Source organism: Bolinopsis microptera, chromosome 6 (genome assembly GCF_026151205.1).
Source record: "Bolinopsis microptera isolate Bmic1 chromosome 6, MBARI_Bmic_1.0, whole genome shotgun sequence".
Taxonomy (NCBI): domain Eukaryota; kingdom Metazoa; phylum Ctenophora; class Tentaculata; order Lobata; family Bolinopsidae; genus Bolinopsis; species Bolinopsis microptera.
The window spans coordinates 10466041-10487752 of record NC_087077.1 but is presented as its reverse complement, the minus strand read 5'-3'; the positions used below and the strand labels follow the sequence as shown (position 1 = coordinate 10487752).

The following is a 21712-nucleotide window of genomic DNA, read 5'->3' as shown; positions in this document are numbered from 1 at the left end:
CATGGCGACTGTCCAACTGCTCGAACAGAACAACATTTATACATTGCATTTATAAATTGCATTTATACATTGCATTTATATATTGTTATAGTTCAGGAATTTAGTTCCGCCCATTTATTTACGAAAGTGGATGAAACCTGTTTTGTAAACTGTGCAAAATTACTCATTCGTTCTTAGAGAATTATTGAATTCACCCATGCAGTAATGTTTGAGCAGCCTTCCAACACAGAAAGACCTGTATAATATTAAACATTTTTCCACTTGTTTGCAGCACATTTCGCAAATATTCGCCGCACTATTCACCGAATTGGCCACACATTAGACAATTTTAGGCAAATGCAGTATCGCACTTTTCGCAAAACTTTGCTGCACTGCTTCTGATAACGACAGGGGGTGATTTTACCAAACTAATCTACTATTAGTTTCACGTGCCTAGACAGTCTATACTTTTCTCGGCCAAACTTCTCAAATCAGAGTCTGAAGTTAATGACGTTAAATTATAAATCTAATTGTCGTGCCAGATAAGACACCCCTCAACACTCCACGGACTTTACCTACCACCCCCAGTTCATTTTAAGCAAGTGACATTATTAAGTTATACTTATTAGTCGCCAGCAAGTTCGCCAGCAAGTCCGACAACAAGTTCGATTTCGTGCCATTTTTAGTACCGTGCGTTTTAGCGTTTATCTTAGACTCAATACAATATATTAGATTATAAGATTAAGTTTAATATGAAATAGCGACCATAAAATTAAATTCAAATTAATATTATTCGGCCGATATAATGTTTTTTTTTAATGTATTTTATGTGTTTATTTAAGAAACTCGGTTTCGAGATAGCAGTTGACCAACAAACTAAGACCATGAGTGACCGAACTTTTGAGGGGTCCCGGACCCCAACCGCCAAACGGTGCCCGCGGGGCAGCCACGCCCATATTTGGTCCAAATTCGGCCCAATTTAGCCAAATACCCTGAACATGCCCAAAACCCAGATGTTAGTTGCTTTGCTTGTAGCTAGTGATCCCCTAAACTCGTAGATGAAATTTCATCAAGATTAGACAAAAAATGACTGAGTTATGAGCTAAAAACTTTATGCCCATATTTGGGCATACGCACCAAATTTGATCGATTTTGGCCCATAAATTGGTCAAATATCAATATTTTTGAATGAAACCAACTTTATATGGAAGGTAAGCCTATACTACACATTATCTATGATTATCAGCTCAGTATCTACCTAACTGTGGATTCTGTGATCAAATAATCGCAAAAAATGAACAAAATCGCCCATATCTCAGTTCGCGATATTTGCAAAACTGACTTCGCTCAAAACAATAGAACTCAATAGGGTTTCAATATTTTTACATGCAATTTTCAGAATCAACGTAGAATCGCATTTCGACCTAAAGTTTTGTATTGGAATTTTGAGTTAGGCCTTTAAAAACATTTTGCGGCCAAATTCTGAATTTTGCATTGCAATTTTGGAATTTGGCCGCCAAATTTTTTTCATTTCATTTCATTTCATTTCAAAGGCCTAACTGCAAATATCGCGAACTGAGATATGGGCGATTTTATTCATTTTTTGCGATTATTTGACCACAGAATCCACAGTTAGGTAGATACTGAGCTGATAATCATAGATAATGTGTAGTATAAGCTTACCTTCCATATAAAGTTGGTTTCATTCAAAAATATTGATATTTGACCAATTTATGGGCCAAAATCGATCAAATTTGGTGCGTATGCCCAAATATGGTCATATGGTTTTTGGCTCATAACTCAGTCATTTTTGTCCAATCTTGATGAAATTTCATATACGAGTTCAGGGGATCACTAGTTACAAGTAGAGCACCTAAAATCTTGGTTTTGGGCATGTTCAGGGTATTTGGCTAAATTGGGCCTAATTTGGACCAAATATGGGCGTGGCTGCCCCACAGGCACAAGCACCGTTTGGCGGTTGGGGTCAGGGACCCCCTAAAAAGTTCAGTCACCGGTCGTAGTTTGTTGTTTCACAAAAAAATGAGTTTTGGTACTAAAAGATTCGTCTAGTTATCAAGCTGATATAGATTCGGTAAAAATTATTTCAAAAAAACTGATACTTTTTGAGTAATAGGCATTTTAAGCCTTAAATCTGCCATTGTTGGCCCTTTTTTACGATGAATTTTACTAAGTCGTTTGAGGCCAGATTTTATACCTTAAAACTCAAAATTGAGAGTAATCCTGTTCCAAAAAGTTGGATATGATCATCAGCTACACTCACAAGAATTTTTGAAGCGATATCTTTTGACCTGGGTGATTGGTAAAATATACAACTTTGATTTTTTGCAAAAATTTCAATTTTTCTTCTCTCGACCTTGATTGGTCTGTAACTTCGTCATTTATTGCTCAATTATATAATCCTTTCGAAGGCTTCATGTACGGATTGTGAGGATTGATCGGTTAAAAAATCTGCCAAAAAACGTTTAAAATGACCGAAAAATAGATATTACAGTGACAGACTTCTCAAAATTTCCAAAACTTTCCAAAACTTTCGAAAAAGAAAACATTTATTATTTCGAAAGTGAGTGCTCTCAAAAATAATTTTTAATGTATCAAATCTTATTGTTTTTATGTATACTTTCTTAATATGAAGTAAACAGTAGGGCCACGGCATAAAAGCTTTTTGTATATGTCCCCTTAATGCCTATGTGTTTTAACTGAACATGAGTATCTATTTCTAAACAGAAATCACACCAAAATCAAATATAAGCCTAGATCAAGACTATCAGTAAATATGTCGGCACTTCTTGGAACAATTGGAATAGGCGTAGCTGCTCTTGCCCAACTCGTTTTATTTCTCATGATTCAACTCTCTGGTAGTAGGCAGGGTAAGTCTGATAAATCATAGAACATTTTTGAACAAACTTAGCATGATTCCATAAATTATATATAAAAATATCGCATCTTTTGTTCTTAAAATTAGGTATTCTACGGTAAGTTTGATGTTATTATCCACCTTTTCAGTAATTTACGGTATCATTTACTTGGTGATGGCTCTAGTGGCCTGTCTACTCCTAGGATTCAGATTGGCTCAGATGTGCGCTGGTTAGTTTTCTATTACCAATTTGTTTTTCATTTTTACCAGAGTTGAAAAATACGTGAGATAATTTTTTAAATACGCCGTATTTAACGTTTTTTTGCTTAGAAATAAAATACGTCAAAAATACGTTAAAATACGTTTGCCTATTTTTTTCGTAATTGCATTCAAAAACTTAATAAGTTATGTCTTTCGTTCGCAATTTTTTCAGACACATCGTCATTACGGTTCGTAATGATTCGTATTTGCACGCTTTGGTACGCTTTACTTTTAGCACGTGCACAGTTCCCTTAAATCATACGCGAGGTGATAAACTACAGAGCTACACGAGTTTTAATCAAACTTTTATCTTGTATAAATAGAAATAGTACTTATTATTTCATTGGAGCTCTTAATGCTACAAAATCACTTGTAACGTATTTTAACGAATTTTATTCAGCGAAAATAAAATACGCCGTATTTAACGTTTTTTTGATATTATATAAAATACGTTAAATACGTATTTTTCAACTCTGATTTTTTACCCCTTTCTTTTCTTTAAAAAAGTCAAATCAGTATTGTACTGCTGTAATGGAGCAAAATGAGATAGTGATTGTACTCTATGCTTGAATGCTAGCGAGTAGCGGGGATTTCTGTTAAAAAAAAGTTAACAATCTGCGTAAAGAATTAATGTCTTCTTTGCATTTATTTAACAATGTTTACATTTTTAGGCGGAGAAGGTTCTTGGTACAAAACAAGTGAGTAGCACCATTGATCCCAGAATTTGTCAAGTTGTTTGTAAAGAGATGTGAACCCATACAGTGTTAACTTCATCACAAAGGTGATTCGCTCACAATGTCCGCTTACCATATTATAATTGAGTGGGAAGTGATAACGTGAATTTGTGAGTTATATTTTTACAACATCCTTCTCAATTCCAGATTCCAGCGGCCTCAAAATCACAACAATCGTCCTCGGAGGAATTTCATGTCAGTTAATAAAATTTTAATTGATTTAGCAGGATTGTTTTTTAACTGTTTCCAATTAATAGCTGAACTCTCAATAATTATTGGTCTATCTATGTACTTTAGAAAGTGCCGAACATGCCCATTATAAGTGATTATAAATGACTAAACAATCCTATTTCAGCACTAGTAACTGGGGTCCTCGTTGTGTTGATTGCCCTTGTGGTGATAAATGGCTCATATTATGGTATTTCCATCTTATCTATCATATGGCTGATGTTGGCAATAGTAGCTTTCGCAGGTCAAGTGATCAATGCGTCTGTAGCGTGCTGCACAACTGCGAACGGAGATCAGGCGTAAAAAGGAGTAACTAGAGAGAAACTGGTTAGTAACTAGAGAGTTACTAGAGAGATACTAGAGAGTTGCTTTGAAGTTACTAGATTTACTTGAGAGTTGCTATGAACTATGAAGTTACTAGAGTTATAACTAGAGAGTTGCTAAGGAGTTACTATGGAGATACTGGTCAGTTGTTAGAGAGTTATAATAGTGTGTTATCAGAATAGTTAAGTGATACAAGTTAACGAGGAGTTGATAAGGATATTCCAAGCAAGTTTATCAGTAATTTACCCTGTTCTATTTTTTCTATTTCAAAACTACTTTGTCGAGAGTCGTGATGCTCCCTACCAAAAATCACAAAGTTACAAACTCACGCCTTACGGGATTTATGCATGATTTACGCTTGATATTTTTGGGGATTTTTGTGGTGACTATATTATTTATCCTTGTTGCTGATTTAAATAAGTACTTCTATTTATAAATTAATAAAAGCCTAACTGCTAGTGTCTTTCTTGTAAAATAAATGTAACATTTCCTTCACTTTATAGTACCTGCAACTCAACCAAGTTAATCAGTTTTCTATGATATTGTAATTGGTAATGTACAAAATAATTTCCCAGTTGACTATCTCACCCTCACCCTCACCCTCACCCTCACCCTCACCCTCACCCTCACCCTCACCCTCACCCTCACCCTCACCCTCACCCTCACCATCACCCTCACCCTCACCCTCACATAATTGAAGAAAAGATTGCACTTATCGCAAAACCTAATAATAACGGCGGCTGTGATTTTCCAGACTAATCTTTACTATCACATCTCACGTGTCATAGTTCGAGCCTAGAATCCCCACACGTGTGGGAACAATAGATTATCCTGGACTGAATGCTGGACAGTCTACAATTCTCCCCAAACTTCTCAAATCAGAGACTGAAGTTAATGACGTTAAATTATAAACCTAATTGTCGTGCGGAGACTAGACAATAGGGTGATGCCATGGTTACCAGACGCGCCACCCGTAGAAAAGTTCCACCAATCGGAGTGCAGTATCTGAATAAGTTTACTTTAACTATCAATGAGACAACAGAACGGACGAGCTCTATCAAGATCAATTAATTGGTTCAAAATAGCTAAACAATACGGGCTTCTGGACAAACAAAGCAAAACAAGGGCTCACATGCGGAGAACAATGCAAAACTTGGGCTAAAACACCAGACTTGCCACCGTCTGTCACGAACGATCGCTGTCGCGTCTGGTGGGAGATTAAAAGTAGACGTTTGAAGAAGTGAGATTATTAAGTTATACATATTTATGCTAGTCGCAAGAAAGTTCGACTGTAAGTTCGGCAGCAAGTTCGATTTCGTGCCATTTTTGGGGGGGGGGGGGGGGGGGGGGGGGGGGCCAACCATATTAAAGTATATTAAAATGTAGGATTTTTCCCGATTTTGACCCGGGGATATACTTTAATATACTTTAATATACTTTAATATACTTTAATATATCCCTATCTCCTTGGAGGCCTACATCAAAAATTTTTGCCCAAAATAAGCTTGAAATGCAATCCTTAATCGATTCCAAAAAGTTCTTGAAAAAATATTGAAAACTGATGGAGTTATTTCAATTTTAATGAAGTTATTTTGGCTAGTATTCTGAACCGAGATATTATGTGCAATTTTCCCAATTTTGTTCATGGAGGTCTTTTTACTTAGTATCCACTATATCCAACAAACACTGAGTTACATCTTTCACATAGAGTTAGTCTCATTAAAAAATATTGAAATTTTATCGAATTTGGGCAAAAGCGAATTTGGACAAAAGCGTATGCCCAAATATGGGCATATTTTTTAAAGCTCATAGCTCAGCCAATTTTTGACCAATCTGGATGGAAATTCATGTACTAGTCCTAAAACAGGCTTATCTTGCGAATCTGAGTGAAAAATATAGTTCATCATGTAAATCTTAACGAAGAATATAAATCTTCGAATTGTAGGTATATTAAAGTATATTAAAATGTAGGATTTTTTCCGATTTTGACCCGGGGATATACTTAATATACTTTAATATGGTTGGCCCCCCCCCCCCCCCCCCCCCCCCCCCCCCCCCCCCCCCCCCCCCCCCCCCCCCCCCCCCATTTTTAGTACCGTGCGTTTTAGCGTTTTAGCGTTTATCTTAGACTCGATACAATATATTAGATTATAAAGTTATAAGATTAAGTTTAATTTGAAATAGCCACCATAAAATTAAATTCAAATTAATATTATTCGGCCGATACGGTTTATTTATGTATTTCATGTGTTTATTTAATGTTTATGTGTTTTAACTGAGCATCAAGTATCTATTTCTAAACAGAATTATCACACCAAAATCAAGATAAACATAGATCAAGACTATCAGTAAATAGGGGGGGGGTCCAAGGGGAACTTTGGGGAACTTTGGGAAAGTCCCCCAAGATTTCTGAAGTTCCCCAAAAAAAAGTTCCCCAAAACTCCCCAAAGTTCCCCAAAATTCCCCAAAATTATTCAAAATTATTTAAAATTATTCAAAATTATTCAAAATTATTCAAAATTTCTCTAATATACATTAATACCCATTAATGTTAACATGTATGTTATTATAAGGTATAATCTTAACTTACTTGTTGATACATGCAGCATGATAATTTGTTTGGCATTATAATTTTTTTGGGGAACTTTGGGGAATTTTGGGGAATTTTGGGGAACTTTCTGAAGTTCCCCAAAAAAAAGTTCCCCAAAATTCCCCAAAATTATTTGTTTCATTGATAATTTTTTGGGGAACTTTGGGAAAGTCCCCCAGGTTTCCTGAAGTTCCCCAAAAAAAAGTTCCCCAAAACTCCCCAAAGTTCCCCTTGGACCCCCCTAAATATGTCGGCACTTCTTGGAACGATTGGAATAGGCGCGGCTGCTCTTGCCCAACTCGTTTTATTTCTCATGATTCAACTCTCTGGTAGTAGTGGACAGGGTAAGTCTGATAAATCATAGAAAATTTTTGAACAAACTTAGCATGATTCCATAAATTATATATAAAAATATCACACCTTTTGTTCTTAAAATTAAGTATTCTACGGTAGGTTTGATGTTATTATCCACCTTTTCAGGAATTTACGGTATCATTAACTTGGTGATGACTCTAGTGGCCTGTCTACTCCTAGGATTCAGATTGGCTCAGATGTGCGCTGGTTAGTTTTCTATTACCAATTTGTTTTTCCTTTTTACCCCTTTATTTTCTTTTTAAAAAGTCGCATCAGTATTGTACTGCTGTAATGGAGCAAAATGAGATAGTGATTGTACTCTATGCTTGAATGCTAACGAGTAGCGGGGATTTCTGTTAAAAAACGTTAACAATCTGCATAAAGAATTAATGTCTTCTTTGCATTTATTTAACAATGTTTACATTTTCAGGCGGAGAAGGTTCTTGGTACAAAACAAGTGAGTAGCAACATTGATCCCAGAATTTGTAAAGTTGTTTGTAAAGAGATGTGAAGCCATGCAGTATTAACTTCATCACAAAGGTGATTCGCTCACAATGTCTGCTTACCATATTATAATTGAGTGGTAAGTGATAACGTGAATTTGTGAGCTATATTTTTACAACATCCTTCTTAATTCCAGATTCCAGCGGCCTCAAAATCACAACAATCGTCCTCGGAGGAATTTCAAGTCAGTTAATATTATTTTAATTGATTTAGCAGGATTGTTTTAACTGTTTCCAATTAATAGCTGAACTCTCACTAATTATTGGTCTATCTATGTTCTTTCGAAAGTGCCGAGCATGCCCATTATACGTGATTATAAATGACTAAACAATCCTATTTCAGCACTAGTAACTGGGGTCCTCGTTGTGTTGATTGCCCTTTTGGTGATAAATGGCTCATATTATGGTATTTCCATCTTATCTATCATATGGCTGATATTGGCAATAGTAGCTTTCGCAGGTCAAGTGATTAATGCGTCTGTAGCGTGCTGCACAACTGCGAACGGAGATCAGGCGTAAAAAGGAGTAACTAGAGAGAAACTGGTTAGTAACTAGAGAGTTACTAGAGAGATACTAGAGAGTTGCTTTGAATTTACTAGATTTACTTGAGAGTTGCTATGAACTATGAAGTTACTAGAGTTATAACTAGAGAGTTGCTAAGGAGTTACTATGGAGATACTGGTCAGTTGTTAGAGAGTTATAATAGTGTGTTATCAGAATAGTTAAGTGATACAAGTTAACGCGGAGTTGATAAGGATATTCCAAGCAAGTTTATCAGTAATTTACCCTGTTCTATTTTTTCTATTTCAAAACTACTTTGTCGAGAGTCGTGATGCTCCCTACCAAAAATCACAAAGTTACAAACTCACGCCTTACGGGATTTATGCATGATTTACGCTTGATATTTTTGGGGATTTTTGTGGTGACTATATTATTTATCCTTGTTGCTGATTTAAATAAGTACTTCTATTTATAAATTAATAAAAGCCTAACTGCTAGTGTCTTTCTTGTAAAATAAATGTAACATTTCCTTCACTTTATAGTACCTGCAACTCAACCAAGTTAATCAGTTTTCTATGATATTGTAATTGGTAATGTACAAAATAATTTCCCAGTTGACTATCTCACCCTCACCCTCACCCTCACCCTCACCCTCACCCTCACCCTCACCCTCACCCTCACCCTCACCCTCACCCTCACCCTCACCCTCACCCTCACCCTCACCCTCACCCTCACCCTCACCCTCACCCTCACCCTCACCCTCACCCTCACCCTCACCCTCACCCTCACCCTCACCCTCACCCTCACCCTCACCCTCACCCTCACCCTCACCCTCACCCTCACCCTCACCCTCACATAATTGAAGAAAAGATTGCACTTATCGCAAAACCTAATAATAACGGCGGCTGTGATTTTCCAGACTAATCTTTACTATCACATCTCACGTGTCATAGTTCGAGCCTAGAATCCCCACACGTGTGGGAACAATGGATTATCCTGGACTGAATGCTGGACAGTCTACAATTCTCCCCAAACTTCTCAAATCAGAGACTGAAGTTAATGACGTTAAATTATAAACCTAATTGTCGTGCGGAGACTAGACAATAGGGTGATGCCATGGTTACCAGACGCGCCACCCGTAGAAAAGTTCCACCAATCGGAGTGCAGTATCTGAATAAGTTTACTTTAACTATCAATGAGACAACAGAACGGACGAGCTCTATCAAGAATCAATTAATTGGTTCAAAATAGCTAAACAATACGGGCTTCTGGACAAACAAAGCAAAACAAGGGCTCACATGCGGAGAACAATGCAAAACTTGGGCTAAAACACCAGACTTGCCACCGTCTGTCACGAACGATCGCTGTCGCGTCTTGTGGAGAGATTAAAAGTAGACGTTCGAAGAAGTGAGATTATTAAGTTATACATATTTATGCTAGTCGCAAGAAAGTTCGACTGTAAGTTCGGCAGCAAGTTCGATTTCGTGCCATTTTTAGTACCGTGCGTTTTAGCGTTTTAGCGTTTATCTTAGACTCGATACAATATATTAGATTATAAAGTTATAAGATTAAGTTTAATTTGAAATAGCCACCATAAAATCAAATTCAAATTAATATTATTCGGCCGATATAAGGTTTATTTATGTATTTCATGTGTTTATTTAATGTTTTTGTGTTTTAACTGAGCATGAGTATCTATTTCTAAACAGAATTATCACACCAAAATCAAGATAAACATAGATCAAGACTCTGACTATCAGTAAATATGTCGGCACTTCTTGGAACGATTGGAATAGGCGCAGCTGCTCTTGCCCAACTCGTTTTATTTCTCATGATTCAACTCTCTGGTAGTAGTGGACAGGGTAAGTCTGATAAATCATAGAACATTTTTGAACAAACTTAGCATGATTCCATAAATTATATATAAAAATTTGACCAAAACCCATAATCATGGGTAGAGTGGACCGCTGCCAGTGTCTCTCTTTTCCAAACAAAAGGAAATGATATTAATTTGAATAACCGTCCGCAAATGCAAATTGATACCGAGAATGAAATCGGTCGCTCGCTTTTCCCATTCATTGACATTCACAGCTTTATACGAATTGTAATAAAGCTTATTGAATGGAAAAAGCGAGCGACCGATTTCATTCTCGGTATCAATTTGCATTTGCGGACGGTTATTCAAATTAATATCATTCCCTTTTGTTTGGAAAAGAGAGACACTGGCAGCGGTCCACTCTACCCATGATTATGGGTTTTGGTCAAATATCATCTCTTTTTGTTTATAATATCAGGATAATTTACAAAGTTGAAATTTAACCTGATCACTATTATTATTAATATTTATAAGGAGGTAATTTCAACGATTTCGAAATTTTACCTTTTAAAACATTTCCTTGTGTTTAAGTAGGCATATCTGTCGATATCTGACTGAATATGGCACTTTTTACTCATTCAAGTTGGCATTAAATTCATATATAATGCCATTTAAATATCGTGGGAAAGCAGAATTTATTCGAAATCACGAATGAGCACGATTCTCACCTTTCGCACGTGCAATCTTTAAGCGGACGTTGCGTGCGCATAAAATATTGATTCACCGTAAATTTTTGCATAGTGGTACTTTATATATAGTTTGATAAGCATGCAAAGTTTCAGAAGATTTCAAAAATAACTTGGATCACAACGGAACTCCAAAGTTGATAAAAATCATGAAAATAACAATTTTCAGTGATTTAAGCAATCTCGTTCCCACCTATCTCGTGATTATCCTAACAGTGCAATATCATTTGTCGCAAATCAGAATAATCAGAAACTATTTGGAAAACCCAAAAACTGTCAAATATCTCGTGATTGTTTGGTTTTTTATGTTGTTTTGAGTTGCTTTTTTTTCATTCATTGGACAGTACTCTCCTTTGGATGAAATGCTGGAATCGTGCCAGGTTTCAGACACAGCGATTCGAATACATCAACGGACTCCGTATTTACCATCACCAATAAACAGTGAGCATGATGACTTACCAGCAGAATGCACGGAGTTTAAAGAACAAATTGACAGTTGTTATGAGGAAATTGTACATTGGAAAAAGAATATTTTTGAGCCCCCGACATGTAAGATAGGGAGGGAATTTGTAAAGGAATTATCTACTTGGCTTGAACATTTTAATACGGGATCAGTTTTTCAGGGTTCATCAATCAAAACATTTATTGTTCTTCCTGCTTTGCTTCTGCAAAAGCCATCTGCAAAAAGTAAAACAGCTGAACATAAAGTCCTGTTGAAAAAAAGGATAGAATTATGGAGGCAGGGGAATATTTCTGCACTTATGAGGGAAGCAAGAACTATACAACGACAGCTAGCGAGGAGCTCTCGGAAGCAAGAAAAGGATTGTGCGAGAACATTTGCCAACCTCATGTTTGAAGGGAAAGTCAGCTCTGCAGTGCGCATGTTGTGCGATAATGATAATAAAGGAATACTAGAAATGTCTACAGAGACTATGGATCAGCTATTGAAGAAACATCCAAAACCAATGCCTATAATGGATAATAGTTTACTTTTTGGACCAATCGAAGAAATAGAAGAATCGTTGTTTTATAATATAGATGAGACAATGGTATTTAGGGCGGCAAAATTTACCAACGGGTCTGCTGGACCATCACAAACTGATGCGGAATTTTTTAGATTCATTTTGACGCATAAGAATTTTAAAGAAGAAGGAAAGAAATTGAGAGAGGAGATAGCTAAGTTTGCAAGGTTGATAGCATCAAAACCCTTTAACCCTGATCTGTTGGACTCTTACGTTAACAGTAGACTCATCCCGCTAAACAAGTGCCCAGGGGTGAGGCCAATAGGAATAGGGGAGACTTTTAGACGAATAGTCGGCAAATGCTTGAGTTGGGAATTGAAAACAGCCATCCAAGTTGCGGCTGGACCACTGCAGGTTTGTACAGGACTAAAAAGTGGATCGGAAGCTGCAATGCATTACATGCGGGAACAATTCGAAACAGAATCTGCGGAGGCGGTGATTTTAGTTGACGCCAGTAACGCTTTTAATTCCGTTAACAGACAAGCTCTCTTACACAACGTGAGAGTACTATGCCCGGAGTTGAGCATTATTGCAATCAACATGTACCGCAAACCTTGTCGGCTATTTGTTGGGGGAACAGAAATCCCCAGTCGGGAGGGTACAACCCAAGGCGATAACCTGGCAATGTCGCTCTTTGCCATTGCAACTTTACCAGTACTACGGAAATTAGAAGATCACGAAAAAGTGGCACAAGTGTGGTTAGCAGATGACGCCACAGGGGTGGGTACTCTTCACGCACTTTTAGGCTGGTGGAAAGATATCATTGTAGAAGGACTTAAGTATGGCTACTTCGTGAACCAGGAGAAATCTTGCTTAATCCTGAAAAATCCTGAACATTTACATTCCGCTCAGGAAATATTTTCAGATTGCAATATAGATATCAGGATAGATGGTCAAAGGCATTTAGGAGCTGTGCTGGGGACGCCTGAATTCAAGGATACTTACATTAACAACCTGGTAGTTGAGTGGAGTGATATGCTAAAAAAGTTAGTACATTTTGCCAAATCACAACCTCAGGCAGCATACGCTTGTTTCACACACGGTGTCCGCCACAAATTTACATATTTTATGAGGACACTAGATATCAGCTCTTATATGGGCCCTCTTGACAAAATTATCACACACGAGCTCATTCCGACTATATTTGGTTGTCCAATATCTCCTATACACCGAGAGCTTATGTCATTACCATTAAAGAACGGAGGTATGGGAATGCCACAGTTGGAGTATTTGGCAAAAAGAGAGCATGCTGCATCGCTTTTGGTAACCCGGGGACTGGTAAATTCCATGAAAGGCAAATCGCTTGCTACAACCTTCTCGGAATCGACAGATGAGCTTCAAGATATATTAAAACAACGTGTTTCTGAATATAAAGAACAACAAGAGAACATACTTAAAAAGGTTGATAAGAAGACTGCAAGGGTTTTGGATCAGATTAGCGAACCAGGGAGCTCAAATTGGCTCTCATGTCTACCACTAAGAAAACATGGATTCGTTCTAAATAAATCTGAATTTAGGGATTCTATCAGATTGCGGTACAACTTAGATCTGGATCGTTTACCATCACAATGTCCATGCGGAAAAACTTTTGATGTGAACCATTCTCTGAATTGCCACCTTGGTGGCTACATCATTATCAGACACAACGAAATTAGGGATTTTTTAGCAGGCTTGTTGAAGACGGTTTGCTCGGACGTTGAAGTTGAACCTCAGCTTCAAGAACTAGAAGGAGAGCAGTTCACGAGGTCTTCGACACTTACGGGTGACCAGGCGAGACCGGATATAAAAGCTCGTGGTTTCTATAGGGCAGGCCAAGTGGCTTTCTTCGATGTTAAGGTAATTAATCCTAATTCTAATTCCTACCTTCAACATTCGACAAAGAAAGTCATGGAGAATGCCGAGAAACAGAAATCCAGATGTTACAACGAAAGGATTTTAAATGTAGAGCACGGATCATTTGCTCCATTAATCTACTCAGTGACGGGTGGCATGGGACCGCAGGCTAAGACGTTCGAGAAACTACTATGCAATAAACTTGCATATAAACAAAAACAGAATTACAACGATATTATTAATTATTATCGGTGTAAGTTATCTTTTTTAATTAGAAAAATGATTTTATTATGTATAAGAGGATCTAGAAAAACCTCAAATAGAACTGTAGAATTATCTAACATGGATGATTTAGAATTTAACTCTTTCGAATCGAAAGTTAATTAATTTTTTCAGTCCCATGGACTGGTTTTTATTTTTGACAATGATGATATTCATTATATATAACCTGTAATACTATTCTGTATATATCTAATTTCGTTTTCCAAAAAAAAAAACCTATCTCGTTCTCCAAAAAAAAACTTCTCAATACTCCTGTAACTTGAAATTTGTTTTACAGTCGATTTGGTCATCGTCTAGACGCCCTGCAAAGTTTCAGATCTCTTACTCATTTTTAACGTGGTGTTTAAGGCACCTGAATATGGCGATTTTGGGTTTTTTACCTAATTTCGTATAACATGCTGGCGCGTATTTTGCGCAAATTTCTTAAAAACCTCCACATAACTATTTTTTATTCCTGTCATCATCCTGTCAAACATTGAATTAGAATGGGGGTAAACAGTAAGGGGGGGTAAATAGTAAAGGGGGTAAATAGTAAAGGGGGTAAATAGTAAAGGTGGGTAAATAATAAAGGGGGTAAATAGTAAAGGGGGTAAATAGTATTGTGAATATAAGGGCGACGGTCATGCTTGCCAGCATTGTGATATTACACCTTTTGTTCTGAAAATTGGGTATTCTAAGGTAGGTTTGATGTTATTATTCACTTTTTCAGGAATTTACGGTATCATTTACTTGGTGATGGCTCTAGTGGCCTGTCTACTCCTAGGATTCAGATTGGCTCAGATGTTCGCTGGTTAGTTTTCTATTACCAATTTGTTTTTCCTTTTTACCCCTTTCTTTTCTTTAAACAAAGTCACATCAGTATTGTACTGCTGTAATGGAGGAAAATGAGATATATTATATATAATAGTGATTGTACTCAATGCTTGAATGCTAGCGAGTAGCGGGGATTTCTGTAGAAAGAAAAAAAAAACGTTAACAATCTGCAGAAAGAAATGTCTTCTTTGCATTTATTTAACAATGTTTACATTTTCAGGCGGAGAAGGTTCTTGGTACAAAACAAGTGAGTAGCAACATTGATCCCAGAATTTGTAAAGTTGTTTGTAAAGATATGTGAACCCATACAGTGTCCAGTGTCCACTTACTATATTATAATTGAGTGGGAAGTGATAACGTGAATTTGTGAGCTATATTTTTACAACATCCTTCTTAATTCCAGATTCCAGCATCCTCAAAATCACAACAATCGTCCTCGGAGGAATTTCATGTCAGTTAATAAAATTTTAATTGATTTAGCAGGATTGTTTTTTAACTGTTTCCAATTAATAGCTGAACTGTCACTAATTATTGGTCTATCTATGTTCTTTCGAAAGTGCCGAACATGCCCATTATAAGTGATTATAAATGACTAAACAATCCTATTTCAGCACTAGTAACTGGGGTCCTCGTTGTGTTGATTGCCCTTGTGGTGATAAATGGCTCATATTATGGTATTTCCATCTTATCTATCATATGGCTGGTGTTGGCAATAGTAGCTTTCGCAGGTCAAGTGATTAATGCGTCTGTAGCGTGCTGCACAACTGCGAACGGAGATCAGGCGTAAAAAGGAGTAACTAGAGAGAAACTGGTTAGTAACTAGAGAGTTACTAGAGAGATACTAGAGAGTTGCTTTGAAGTTACTAGATTTACTTGAGAGTTGCTATGAACTATGAAGTTACTAGAGTTATAACTAGAGAGTTGCTAAGGAGTTACTATGGAGATACTGGTCAGTTGTTAGAGAGTTATAATAGTGTGTTATCAGAATAGTTAAGTGATACAAGTTAACGAGGAGTTGATAAGGATATTCCAAGCAAGTTTATCAGTAATTTACCCTGTTCTATTTTTTCTATTTCAAAACTACTTTGTCGAGAGTCGTGATGCTCCCTACCAAAAATCACAAAGTTACAAACTCACGCCTTACGGGATTTATGCATGATTTACGCTTGATATTTTTGGGGATTTTTGTGGTGACTATATTATTTATCCTTGTTGCTGATTTAAATAAGTACTTCTATTTATAAATTAATAAAAGCCTAACTGCTAGTGTCTTTCTTGTAAAATAAATGTAACATTTCCTTCACTTTATAGTACCTGCAACTCAACCAAGTTAATCAGTTTTCTATGATATTGTAATTGGTAATGTACAAAATAATTTCCCAGTTGACTATCTCACTCTCACCCTCACCCTCACCCTCACCCTCACCCTCACCCTCACCCTCACCCTCACCCTCACCCTCACCCTCACCCTCACCCTCACCCTCACCCTCACCCTCACCCTCACCCTCACCCTCACCCTCACCCTCACCCTCACCCTCACCCTCACCCTCACCCTCACCCTCACCCTCACCCTCACCCTCACCCTCACATAATTGAAGAAAAGATTGCACTTATCGCAAAACCTAATAATAACGGCGGCTGTGATTTTCCAGACTAATCTTTACTATCACATCTCACGTGTCATAGTTCGAGCCTAGAATCCCCACACGTGTGGGAACAATAGATTATCCTGGACTGAATGCTGGACAGTCTACAATTCTCCCCAAACTTCTCAAATCAGAGACTGAAGTTAATGACGTTAAATTATAAACCTAATTGTCGTGCGGAGACTAGACAATAGGGTGATGCCATGGTTACCAGACGCGCCACCCGTAGAAAAGTTCCACCAATCGGAGTGCAGTATCTGAATAAGTTTACTTTAAATATCAATGAGACAACAGAACGGACGAGCTCTATCAAGAATCAATTAATTGGTTCAAAATAGCTAAACAATACGGGCTTCTGGACAAACAAAGCAAAACAAGGGCTCACATGCGGAGAACAATGCAAAACTTGGGCTAAAACACCAGACTTGCCACCGTCTGTCACGAACGATCGCTGTCGCGTCTGGTGGGGAGATTAAAAGTAGACGTTTGAAGAAGTGAGATTATTAAGTTATACATATTTATGCTATTCGCAAGAAAGTTCGACTGTAAGTTCGGCAGCAAGTTCGATTTCGTGCCATTTTTAGTACCGTGCGTTTTAGCGTTTATCTTAGACTCGATACAATATATTAGATTATAAAGTTATAAGATTAAGTTTAATTTGAAATAGCCACCATAAAATTGAATTCAAATTAATATTATTCGGCCGATATAAGGTTTATTTGTGTATTTCATGTGTTTATTTAATGTTTATGTGTTTTAACTGAGCATGAGTATCTATTTCTAAACAGAATTATCACACCAAAATCAAGATAAACATAGATCAAGACTATCAGTAAATATGTCGGCACTTCTTGGAACGATTGGAATAGGCGCGGCTGCTCTTGCCCAACTCGTTTTATTTCTCATGATTCAACTCTCTGGTAGTAGTGGACAGGGTAAGTCTGATAAATCATAGACAATTTTTGAACAAACTTAGCATGATTCCATAAATTATATATAAAAATATTACGGGTAAACCGCCCCTAAAATGTCACCCACCCCTAAAACGCCACTCTTGATTGATTGGATCCCATCTTCTTAGAAAGTATCTTACCTAATCATTTGTAACTCCTAAACATAAAAAATATCATTCAGACCCTGCCACATCCTGAAATTGAATCTAAATGATGCCGTAAGGGCATTTTTTTCACTTTGTACGAATTTTTCACTTTTGAAGAAAAGCGCACAATTTTATAACTCTGGAATTCATTAATATTAACTCGGTTTTGGTCTAGGATAGTGATATTTACATATTTTAGCAACTTTGTACATATGACTGGAGATATGGAAAGTTATACATTACTCAATATTACTACCCTCCCCTAAAATGTCACCTGGCTGCCCCCAAAAATGTCATTTTATCAGATTCTGGCTTTGAGACTACAAGCACCATAAAATGGAGGTACCAGCCTATTAAACATCATATTTAGCATCTAATGGTAATATTGGAAAGCTTTGGCAGCTCAAGGAATTAGTTTTATTTTATTAATTGCAATAAACATCCCCTAAAATGTCTAATTATCCCCCCTAAAATATCATTTTAACCTGATCAAATTACTCAGGCTTTTCCTAAGATGCAATGCATACTCACATTTCGTTAATAGTTGATGTTAATAATTAACAAGTGCCAAAACAAGAGCTATTATCGCACACCATGCGAACAAAATACAAATTTGACATTTTAGGGGAGAAAAAAATGACATTTTAGGGGGCATATCATAGGTTTACCATAAACCAGTAAGTACCAAAAACCGTAATTTTTGACATTCAATTTTGCTAAAAGCAGTCAAATCTAGACTATAGAGAAGGTCAGATCGATTACTGGGTTGGCTTAGTTAACTACAGGTCACTAAAATTGCCAAAATGCAGGATGATGTTAAAAATCCCAAAAAATGCAATTAAAACATGCAATTTGCACAAGGTTAAAATCACATTGAATCCATTTCTTTTGTGCCAATTGTTAGTTTATAACTAGATAATCTAACTACAGGTGTAAATTTTGTTGACTGAGTTACTGTTTTGCCGTAAGTTCTGGGTATTAAAAAAAAAGTCCCCAAAATGTCGCAAAAAGTAAATTGACTAAATTCCACCATTTTTTTTCAACAGAGAGAGAAATTCTGGTCGACACCTCTCAGAAATAGGTTATATTTGTCCCAGAAGTGGTTAAAATTAATAATTGAGCAACATTCTGAGTGCTACACAACCTGTTTTAGCTGACGTTTTAGGGGTGGTGCACGTGACATTTTAGGGGTGATTACGGTTTTGAGGTACTTCCTTTAGTGAGTGAATGTTTTCAAGTAGCTTAATGTTAAATAAGACAAAACAAATAATACTAGTGACAAAAGATAAATCAGGCCTCCTGTACATTTTGTAATTATGACACATATAGAGTTGACATTTTAGGGGTGGTGTTTTAAAAGTGACTCCATTTCAACGTCAAAAAAATTGTACCTGAATTTATTTTCAAATTTCCAAATCTTCCTGGCAGGCTAGAAAAAGGTTTAAATATTATTCCTAGACACTTCAGAACCCTGTAAATTTAGCCCTAACTCGGCAATCTGGGCCCAAAAAACAGGTGACGTTTTAGGGGCGGTTTACCCGTACACCTTTTGTTCTGAAAATTGGGTATTCTAAGGTAGGTTTGATGTTATTATTCACTTTTTCAGGAATTTACGGTATAATTTACTTGGTGATGGCTCTAGTGGCCTGTCTACTCCTAGGATTCAGATTGGCTCAGATGTTCGCTGGTTAGTTTTCTATTACCAATTTTTTTTCCCTTTTTACCCCTTTCTTTTCTTTAAACAAAGTCACATCAGTATTGTACTGCTGTAATGGAGCAAAATGAGATAGTGATTGTACTCAATGCTTGAATGCTAGCGAGTAGCAGGGATTTCTGTAGAAAGAAAAAAAACGTTAACAATCTGCAGAAAGAACTGTCTTCTTTGCATTTATTTAACAATGTTTACATTTTCAGGCGGAGAAGGTTCTTGGTACAAAACAAGTGAGTAGCAACATTGATCCCAGAATTTGTAAAGTTGTTTGTAAAGATATGTGAACCCATACAGTGTCCAGTGTCCACTTACTATATTATAATTGAGTGGGAAGTGATAACGTGAATTTGTGAGCTATATTTTTACAACATCCTTCTTAATTCCAGATTCCAGCATCCTCAAAATCACAACAATCGTCCTCGGAGGAATTTCATGTCAGTTAATAAAATTTTAATTGATTTAGCAGGATTGTTTTTTAACTGTTTCCAATTAATAGCTGAACTCTCATTAATTATTGGTCTATCTATGTACTTTCAAAAGTGCCGAACATGCCCATTATAAGTGATTATAAATGACTAAACAATCCTATTTCAGCACTAGTAACTGGAATCCTCGTTGTGTTGCTTGTCCTTGTGGCGATAGAAGGCTCATCCTATGGTAGTGTCGACATGACTTCCACCTACATATGGCTGTTTTTGGCAATAGTAGCTTTCGCAGGTCAAGTGATTAATGCGTTTGTAGCGTGCTGCACAACTGCGAACGGAGATCAGGCGTAAAAAGGAGTAACTAGAGAGAAACTGGTTAGTAACTAAAAAGTTACTAGAGAGATACTAGAGAGTTGCTTTGAATTTACTAGAGTTGCTATGAAGTTACTAGAGTTACTAGAGAGTTTCTATGAAGTTACTAGAGTTATAACTAGAGAGTCGCTAAGGAGTTACTATGGAGATACTGGTCAGTTGTTAGAGAGTTATAATCCAATAATACCTTGGCTTTTGAGGGCTACGCGCGATAATTCCCGAAGCTTGCTGGAGGGAACGTGCGGTCCGAAAAGAAGCCAAGGTATTATTTGTTATAACTATTGACTATTCCGCTTGGAACATGTGTAATGTGATACGTGCGCATGATAGAATATATAGTGTGTAATATAATTATATAGTGCGCCACTGTTATTTGTTTTGAAACTTCCCGCCAGCCAGTTTGAGGTGTCACCTCAGTGAGGTGACTCGCTTCTGTGCTGATAATACGCTCGCTTCTCTTGTGGGAAAAATCTGCAAATTATCAGCTCTCAGTGTCCACGAGTTTTAGTGCATATAATTCCCGGAAATAATTATAATAGTGAGTTATTAGGAAAGTTAAGGAATACAAGTTAACGAGGAGTTGATAAGGAGATTCCAAGCAAGTTTATCAGTAATTTACCCTGTTTTATTTTTTTCTACCTCAAAACTACTTACGTCGAGAGTCGTGCAATACTCCCTACCAAAAATCACAAAGTTACAAACTCACGCCTTACGGGATTCATGTATGATTTACTCAAGAAATGTTGGGAATTTTGATGGTAACTACTTCATTTAACCTTATGTTGATGTATACAATTAATTCTAATTAATAAAAGCCTAGCTGCTAGTGTTTTTCTTGTTAAAATAAACACTATCTGACATGGGGGGGGGGGGGGGGGGACATTGACACCACTCAATCATAAATAATCACCTCATCACTGCGTGGTTATTGTATCTATGTAGTCAAATTGAAATTATAATTAACCCAAATTAAATTAAATTCTGCGATCAGTAGTATCGTTAATCGTACCTAGAGGCGCATGTTTAGATTTGCTGGAGAGTAACACGAGTATCTCGTTCTGATAGGATCCAGCACTGTACCGTAAAACTGTACCCACTTCACCCGCTGACTTTACGTTGAAACAGAGGCTCAGCTCACTCGTTCCATCTACAAAATAATTTCAGTAAAAATGTAATTTTCAGCGTCGCAAATGGATTGCAGAATCCACAAAAAGTCATAAAACCAAATCACCTTAGCCTTTATCGCGGTTCACCGATAAGCAATAATAAAGAGGTAAGTAAGTACCACTGCAAAGTAAGTAATAATAAAGGGATAAGTACCACTGCTAAGTTTGTCATTCCAAGGGTTGTTCCACAGGAAGTAACTGTCCTGTTCCCCAGACAGAGCAGCTTGGGTAACCTGTTCCAGTTCCACCTGCACCCCGCAGAATGAGGGGATGTTCCAGTAGGTTGCACACTCAGCCGGGTTACTACCATCACTTCTCATATACTGGAGGGGTTTGGGTTACAAGTCCCAGAGAGACCCTTCTCAGAAGAAAGACCCCTCTCAGAAGAGAGACCCCTCTTGATTTATAGTCTGAGTTGTTCAAGAGTTGTTG

General features: G+C 37.1%; 1 protein-coding gene across 8 annotated transcripts in view; it reads right to left on the bottom strand.

The window, feature by feature from the left end:
- Positions 1–21712, bottom strand: part of LOC134816455 (uncharacterized) — an 88511-nt gene that overhangs the window by 28945 nt on the left and 37854 nt on the right. For all 8 annotated transcript variants that reach the window (XM_063825300.1, XM_063825297.1, XM_063825301.1 and 5 more), the window contains 2 exons: positions 21435–21603; positions 21124–21261 (listed from right to left, as the gene is read on the bottom strand). In XM_063825300.1, coding sequence (XP_063681370.1) covers positions 21124–21261; positions 21435–21603 — 307 coding nt within the window. The remainder of the gene's footprint in view (positions 1–21123; positions 21262–21434; positions 21604–21712) is intronic.